The sequence below is a fragment of the Lepisosteus oculatus genome, chromosome 14, assembly GCF_040954835.1.
Source record: "Lepisosteus oculatus isolate fLepOcu1 chromosome 14, fLepOcu1.hap2, whole genome shotgun sequence".
Lineage (NCBI taxonomy): Eukaryota > Metazoa > Chordata > Actinopteri > Semionotiformes > Lepisosteidae > Lepisosteus > Lepisosteus oculatus.
In genome coordinates, this window is record NC_090709.1 from 57,587,441 (window position 1) to 57,595,978 (window position 8,538).

Consider the following 8,538-nt stretch of genomic DNA (forward strand, 5'->3'; position numbering starts at 1 on the left):
AGTCCTAGCCACTGTTATACTTGACGATATTCCAGCAGATCAGCTGGCATTGTAGAAACCAAGAGATTCGAGCCTGAAGTGTCCGTTCGTCCAGCCAAGCTTTATAGTAGGCATACAAGGAACCACAATAAGGACTATAGTAGTTGTAGTAGCTCAGAGGGGACATGCCTCTACACAGCTTATAAATACACGTTTCTCTACACCCTCCCCCTCCTGTCTTCGAGGTAGCTTTCTCAGGACACTCCCAGGACTCGGAAAGCACTTAAAACATTCCTTTCTTGTCAGGAGTTTAGTGTAAACATTCCCCATTTGGGAATTTGGGACAGGAAGTGAGAAGCATCTGTGCTCAAGCCAGCGTGAAGGTTAGAGCTTAGCATGTGAATGCAACAGGAGTTCACAGCTCCTGCCACTATCTGGGTACAGGGTTACACACTGATTCTGCTCACAGACTCCATCAGCACGTATGGTGCTGAATCCTGGAAAAGAGTGAAAGTCTGATTGAATTTATATTATAGGCTCGGTTCAATTGAGGTCTGCGGATCATTGTTTCCTGCTCCATTAAATTCGTCTTTATCTCAACAAAATGTCATCCAAATAGCCTCAGGCCATCGGGGAACTTCTTAAAATCACATTTGGGTATGTTAACAGTCAGCATTTGCGAGAGCAGAAGTCAATCTAAAAAATAAGGATTCAGTTTGTCTGGCTGGCGTCCAGTTTCAGTTTTTCCCCAGTATCATACTGCTCATGGTGAAGCACAACCCGGGGCTGGGGTATAAACTGCACGAAAGTGGGTTTAAAACTGGACAGCAGGCGCTTCTTTACACAAAGGGTGGTGGGGGGTGTGGCCAGCGGCCATCTCACCCTGCAGTGCCCAGCTGGCAGTCCCCCCCCCCACTGGAGCTCAGGAGGTGTGAGCCTGGCCAGTACCTGGAGGAGAGACTCCTGGGAAAGCTGAGGCTGCTGCTGGGAGAGGTGTGAGGGGGGACAGTAGGGGGCGCTCACCCTGCGGTCTGTGTGGGTCCTGAAGCCCCAGTATAGTGATGGGGACACTGGACTGTCCTTCTGATGAGACGTAAAACCGAGGTTCTGACTCTCTGTGGTCATTAACAATCCCACGGTGTTTCTGGGAAAGAGTAGGGGTGTTACCCCAGTGTCCTGGCCCAATTCCCCCCCTGGTCTTTACCCATCATGGCCTCCTAATAACCCCCCTCTGAACTAGCTTCATCCCTCTGCTCTCCTCCCCACTGAGAGCTGCTGTGTGCTGAGCGGACTGGAGCATCATCCAGGTGGGGCTGCAGGGGATCCCCGTGACCTGGGAAGAGCTGGAGAGTGGAGAGTCCAGGAAAGCGCTATAGAAGTGTAAGGAGTTATTAATTATTATTAACAGGCTGCCCAACCTGTTGTTGAAGCCTCTCTCGGGACACAGCTGGATGAGCTCCTCGGAACAATTAATTCCTCACCATCAAACAGGGGGCGGAGGGGGTCCCACGGGCTGAACGGGCCCCTCGTGGATGCAGGTGTGTTCACACGCAAGCGAAAGGCGGGACGTGCCCCGAGAGACACAGCCGGGTTGGACAGCGGACGGTTGAGGAAAGCCGGCGCCTGTTCTTATCTTGACTGGCCTGGAAAACTGCCACCTCTTCAAAAATCACCCGTTTCAGCAGGAAAGGCTGCGTGTCGCGCGGGGTGAGAGGTTCGAGGGGAGGGGGTAGGCGGGGCCGCGCGCACACAGGTCTGTATCACCAACCTGCCCCACCTCCTCCTCCTCTCGCACGCTTTTATTCCTTTCACGCGCGTTTCCAGCAGCTCCTCGGTGCGTATTTGAGCTCGGTCCTCTTCTGCGTGGCCGCTGCATCGCGCGATCAGCTTCCCGGTCCTGCCGCGCTTGATCGGGCTGGCCTGCGGGTTTGCCGGTTTTGCTCTGCATTGTGTGTCGGGGTGGGTACGCCAATATTAATCCACGATCCAGGGTCACACGGACGCGCCGATCCTACGCGAGCACGGAGTGTGTGTGTGTGTCCTGTGATGGACTGGTGTCCTGTCCTGTGTGTGTGTGTGTTTTAAGCAGGCTTAAAAGTTAATTCCACGCCAAAACGTGGACAGAAAAAAAAAAAAACCCAGCGTGTGTGTCCGTTTCTGCTTTTCTGCGTGGAATGAATCCCCGCCGCAGTCTTTCACGGTGCAGGGCTGTGTGTGTCTCGGGTTCCTGTTCCAATCAGAAAGGTTCAGATCTGCGTCTGTTGGGGGTTTTAGTGACCGATGCGTAACGCAATAAGGATTAAAAAGGGACACGCGCGTGGCTTTCTTTCGGGTTCCCCTGTCTCGCGTGAAGAGCACTAGAACTGTCATTCAGTAAGAATTTGCAACTTCACTCCGATCCCCAGCAAACGCGGTAGAGGCAGCAGCTATAAAATAAGATGAGATTACTTTAACTAGCCCTATACAGTGTCTTTTCACAGACCCCAGCTTGCTCTCCGTGAGATACACAGACAGGGAGCTGGGGGTCAGAGCGCAGGGTCGGCCATTTATACAGCACCTCTGGAACAGTTGGGGTGAAGGGCTACCACTGCCGGCCGCGGGATTGGAACCGGCAGACCCTGAGGCACAGAGTCACCGCTCCGCGCTCCGCCCCTTTGTATATAAGGAATTAATTCATTAGATACAGCGAGGCACCGGCAGAAACACACCAGCGACCCTCTACTCGCCAGCGAAGAAGCAAACACGCACGCTGGAGCTGCCCCTATAATGAAGGACCCTGGAAAAAGTACCCAAAAGGGGGGTACAGGTCATATTATTCAACCCCCTCACACCTATATAGCGCCTTTCCGGACTCTCCAGCTCTCTCCGGGTCACGGGGATCCCCTCCACCCCCCACCAGTGTGGAGCCCCGCCTGGGTGACGCTTAGGGTGACAGAGATGCAGAGAAAGGAAGAGCAGATACTGACCACAGATTTTTTAAAAAGACGAGGGAGGGAGAAACCAAGCTATTTAAAAAAAAAAACATTTTGATCCCCGTCTCTCTCTTTTCCAGAAGTAAAGAAGATCAGCAACAAAAATGGCGGAGAACAAAGGTAGGTGTGTTGGTACCTCCGAGGTCGAAAAAAGGATCACCGACTGCATGCCATGTGCGTGACAAGTCGGCTTAAAGATCAGACGCTGTTAAACGAAGGAACTTCTCATCCCGTTATATTATAAGGACGGAATACTGAGAAAATCAAAGATGACGTTCTTGAGCAGCGTCAAGTGAAATCTAATTTACAAAATCGAAAATGAATGCCCCCCAAAACAGCCGCGGGTGGTTATATTATCCTCGGGAATCCCTTCCTTATGTCCAAATGGCTTCAACTGTGGGAACGCGTAGACCTGATGGAAGTCTGATAGGACTTGGGGCGCCCTCTGGCGGAAAAGGGCCGAATTATCAGCCTTCAACAATGAGGCGTCCTCAAACAACTAGTAAAAAAAGTTACTCGTTACTACTAAAAGACCCGCTTATTAGATCTCGGTTACCACCATTTCCTCATCGATGTTCTAGAAAATTAATTTTTATTTTTGGATTTAAGTGGAAACAGCGCTGTGGTTCCCCCTTCGGGAATGGCGCAAACTCCCAGCTCTTTCCTCCCTGTTGCTGGGACGAGCTTTTCCAGCAGCGGCCGAGGCAGCTGCATTTGAATGCTCTCCTCCCCTCCCGTCTTATCCGTCTGCCATCTGGCTGTTTTTCGGCGGCCCGCGGCGGATTTTAACGTGGCCTCCTGTCCGGTTTCTCTCTCTCTCTCTCCGCCTGCGTGCGGCCGCAGTCCAGGCCGGTTTCCACGCGGTGCAGTCGGTGATCCAGCTCCAGGAGCTGGTCTCCGTGGTGCAGAAGGCAGCCGTGCTGTTCAAGGTGTCCTACTTCAGCCTCTGCCAGTACCCGGATCTGGAGACCAAAGTCCACCAGGGAGGGACGGAGTCGCGCAAGCTGTGCATCTCTACGGCGGCTACGTTTTTACAGGTAGGCAACGCGCCCTTTAAATATCATTATTGCTGGCCCATCAGCACTAATAGTGATGCTCGTGTAGTGGACAACTGCCTGGAAGTGTATTTCAAACTGATGGGGGGGGGAGGCAGCACGTCTGTACACAAAGGATGGGGGTGTGGAACAAGCTGCCCAGTCCATGTGGTTGAAGCCGATGCCCTGGCTCCTCTCCAGACACAGCTGGGTGAGCTCCTCCAGTCAGGACAGGAGGCTCTTCTGTACACAGAGGGGTGCGGGGGTGGGGAACAAGCTGCCCAGCCCTGTGGTTGAAGCCGATACCCTGGCTTCTCTCCAGACACAGCTGGGTGAGCTCCTCCAGTCAGGACAGGAGGCTCTTCTGTACATAGAGGGTGGTGGGGGTGGGGAACAAGTAACTTTACCTTTCTCTCTCATTTCCGGTTCTTCCCCCCCCCCCGAAGTGCGCCAATGTGGGGACTGACATCATGAAACGGGTGTTCCCAGCAATTCGGCAGGCGGTGAGGGACCAGCAAATGCAGTCGGCCCGGGTCAGCCTGGAGCTGTCCAAGACCCTGATCCAGAAGATGTGCTCCGACGTGCAGAACGTCGTGGAAAAGTACGCATCTTTATTTTCTCTGGGGAATTCCAGCTGCGACTGCTGGGTCTGTTGATGCTCTCTTGGGGAAGGGGGTTAAATATCATTCTCATCATTTTAATCGGAGTTCAGTCAGCCTCAAGATGGAAGGGTTGAACTGAACAGCTGAGCAAATGGATAAAGGCTACTGAACGATACGTCAAGTCTCACGTTCGTTCCCCCCCCAAGGCACTCGTTTTTCTCTGTCGTGAGAACATAAGAAGGGCCAAGTCCTCTTTTTCATTTCGAACCGGTCTAGCCTGTTTTAATGGTTAATGGATCCGAGGCTGCAATGGTGTGAAAGTAGCCAGTTTTCAACCACAGAGCTGGGCAGGTTGTTCCACACCCCCACCACACTTTGTGCAAAGAGGTGTTTTCTGTTCTCCGCTTTCAAACGCTTTCAGATAGTTTTACACTCCCTTCAGACTAAAGAGACTCAGTTCCTCCAGTCTGACGGTGTGGGACACACCCTTCAGACTAAAGAGACTCAGTTCCTCCTGCCTGTTCTTTCTCTCTCGACCGCAGGTACGAGAGCCTGAACGGCAGCGTGGCCGGCACCTGCAGCGATGTGAAGGCGGTCCGCGAGAGCGAGCAGCAGGAGAGGGAGAAGAAGACGCAGGAGGCGGAGGCGCTGCGGGCACAGGCCCACGCCCTGAAGGACCGGCTGGCCCGCCTGAACGAGGAAAAGGCCCAGGTGGGCCAGCAGATCCAGGACAAGCTGGCGGAGAAGAGGCAGCGCCAGGGCGGCTGCTGGGCCTACAGCGACAAGAGCAACAACGCCCGCCTGAGCGCCCTGGAGGGCGAGCTGCGCTACCTCTACGGGCAGGACAACTGCCTCACCCGGGAGATCTGGGACAATGCCGCCGAGCTCAACCGCATGCAGGCCGTCTACTCCCAGGTGCTGGTGGAAATAGGTAAGCGTGCCGATTGAGGGGGGTGTCCATGCCTGGTCCTGGACTGGTGTCCTGTCCAGGGTGTGTGTGTGTCTGTGTGTGTGTCCCGTGATGGACTGGTGTCCTGTCCAGCGTGTGTGTGTGTGTGTGTGTGTGTGTGTGTGTGTCCTGTGATGGACTGGCATCCTGTCCAGGGTGTGTGTGTGTGTCCTGTGATGGACTGGTGTCCTGTCCAGGGTGCGTGAGTGTGTGTGTGTCCTGTGATAGACTGCCGTCCTGTCCAGGGTGTGTGTGTGTGTGTGTGTCCTGTGATGTACTGCTGTCCTGTCCAGGGTGTGTGTGTGTGTGTGTCCTGTGGTGGACTGCTGTCCTGTCCAGGGTGAACCCTGCCTTGTGCCTGTTGCATGCTGCCCACCCTTCTCCCTCTCTCCCTCTCCCTCAGGGAAGCTCGGGAAGCCCAAGCAGCTGCAGGAGGTGCAGCGCTGCCTGTCCCGCGTCCAGCAGATCCTGCTGAGGCTGCACAACTTCTGCGACACGGCTCGGGTGGCCATCGCCAGCCTGGGGCAGAAGACCGAGGCGGGAGAGAGCTTCCTGGATTACATCCAGGACTTCAAGGAGGAGTACCTGAAGAGCCTGGATGAGGCGGAGCAGGTGGGTGGAGGGGCAGATCGGTGGTGTGATTTTCTCTCCCGAATTTCAGTGGGAGCCTCCGTCAGTCAGACGGGTAGCTCTCTACAGTAGCTGGAAATAAGGAAACTACGATATTTTAGGACAGTCATTCATTTTAGAGTTAATAACTGCCATTTTTCTCCACACATCTACACACTGTGCACAAATGCACACTACACACATTCTGACTACAATGGCACCGTACACACCAACACAATGCATACACTCAACTGATCTGACACAATCGCACTCTACACCCTACTATACTGTATACATACTACACACGCACAAACATTCGTACTATATCCATCAACACAACGCATACACACTACACACGCACACACATTCATACTGTACACATCATCGCAATGCATACACACACTGTACACACAACTGATCTGTATTCACAATACACACAACGACACACTACACATGCATGCACATTCGTACTACATACATCAATGCATACACACTTTACACACCACTGATCTGTATACACAATACACACAACCACACTCTACACCCAACTATACTGTATACACACTACACATTTGTACTGTGTACATCAATGCAACACATACACACAATTGATCTGCGCACACGCACACGCACACTGCAGTCCTTCCAGGTGCTGTGTGCCTGCTGCTCCAGTGTGGGGGAGAAGTTTTCTCACTGCGAAGACGCCTACAGCTTCCTGGCCCTGCGCCCCTCCAGTCTGTCTGCGGAGCAGCTGCAGAGGGAGTACGACCGGGCCCTGCAAGAGCTGGAGCAGCTGAGCCTCTCCCAGGACATGGCCATCGGAGTCTGAGGCAGGAGGACGAGGACCGGGAAGAGCTCTCTCACTTCCTCTGCGCTTCCTGCATTATAATAGGGTCCCTGCTTGGCCATCTGTCTAGTTTCTTGATGATGTCATGTGGTGATTTATGATGTCATGGAGGATGGGAATCGCTTTTCCCTGCTCCTGGGGTTCTGGTGAGGGGTTATCATGCAGACTAGGATCAAGGCTAGGGTGTTGCTAATCTACAGCAGGGGGGTTTGGTTATGTCCATGTTTCTAGTGTGACTGCAGAAAATTTCAAATGCACCTTTTTGACTATGTTCATTAATGGAATTTGGACAGCTTAAGTGAGGGGGGTGACTGTCACATAGCTCCACAATGTCATACTTGGGATCCCCCACACACGGTGTAATTCATGTGCCTGATCCCCATCTGTATGGCATGAAATAATGGAACTGCACAATAAAATGGTCTCGATGGGAGCAGTCTGATTCCTTTGCCGTCTGTGATACAAGCTGCCCAGCCCTGTAGTTTAAGCCGATACCCTGGCTTCTCTCCAGACACAGCTGGGTGAGCTCCTCCACTCAGGACAGGAAGCTCTTCTGTACACAGAGTGGGGCAGGGGTGTGGAACAAGCCGCCCATCCCTGTGGTGGAAGCCGAGACCCTGGCTTCTCTCCAGACACACCTGGGTGAGCTCCTCCAGTCAGGACAGGAGGCTCCTCTGTACATAAAGGGTGGTGGGGGTGGGGTACAAACGTACCCTTCCATTTGACTAAACAACCTTTTCTCCATATCCCTGCTTTACCCTGAGAGCCAAGAGGGTGGAGTCCCATCCAAATAACAAAAGACAACACATCTATTCAACTGACACTCAGAGGTGACCGAACACATTTCAGGTTTACACCCCAGTTAAACGTGCCTTTCCTTCATTTCAGATCGCTCTGCTCCCCATGATCTCTGAAAACCCACTCTCACACACCACGCCCTCACATCGCACATGGCTCTACATTCACCAGCTGTAATACAGCTACGAACAAAGACAGACATTGAAGTTCGCCATTACTAAATGACATTCGTATTAGTTCATGCATGTATTAATGTTCACTGGAAAGCAGTTTCAGTTAAATATTAAAATGTTCCCAGCGACAGCTGCATAACAGACTCATGACAGTAGTGACCGTATTATGTCCACCCTATCTGGGGATGTTCTAATGTGACTCCAGCTGCTTAAACCACATGAAGAGGTGATGTCAGTTCGTCCCCCTACTTCAGTAACCACTAGAGGGCAGCAGCTCTTGCTCTGAGTTCGCTGAAAGAGAGACTTACAGAAGACACAGGCACAAGAACGGAGCCTGGAGAGATGTTCAAATAAACGCCGCCCCCCAGGGAGACCCGACTGTGTAAGAGCCTGGGACCTGTGAAAAGAGTCTTTTATATTTCTATTTAAGTGATTTTTTTTATATTTATTTTGTATTGCTGTACGCATCTTAATTTTTCATCTATTCTGGTGTCTGGTTTTCTGTTTTTTTTGGCTTGTCTTGGACTGCTGTAACACATCAATTTCCCTTCAGGATCAATAAAGTCTTATATATC

The 8,538-nt window shown here is 52.3% G+C and overlaps 1 protein-coding gene across 4 annotated transcripts; it reads left to right on the forward strand.

Annotated features, from left to right (window-relative positions):
- Window positions 1-1,581: 1,581 nt before the first annotated feature.
- On the forward strand, window positions 1,582-7,425 carry LOC138243136 (uncharacterized). 4 transcript variants are annotated; one of them, XM_069198642.1, is made up of 7 exons: window positions 1,582-1,732; window positions 3,032-3,071; window positions 3,795-3,988; window positions 4,432-4,586; window positions 5,130-5,518; window positions 5,940-6,148; window positions 6,881-7,425. In XM_069198642.1, exons 2-7 carry the CDS (start codon window positions 3,056-3,058, stop codon window positions 7,091-7,093), a joined length of 1,176 nt encoding a protein of 391 aa, XP_069054743.1. In that variant the 5' UTR covers window positions 1,582-1,732; window positions 3,032-3,055; the 3' UTR covers window positions 7,094-7,425. The 4 variants fall into 4 exon arrangements, with proteins under 4 accessions (XP_069054743.1, XP_069054741.1, XP_069054744.1 ...); XM_069198640.1 differs by lacking the exon at window positions 1,582-1,732 and adding an exon at window positions 1,738-1,813; XM_069198643.1 differs by lacking the exon at window positions 1,582-1,732 and adding an exon at window positions 1,743-1,813 and having other exon boundaries at window positions 6,786-7,060.
- The last annotated feature ends 1,113 nt before the right edge of the window (window positions 7,426-8,538 follow it).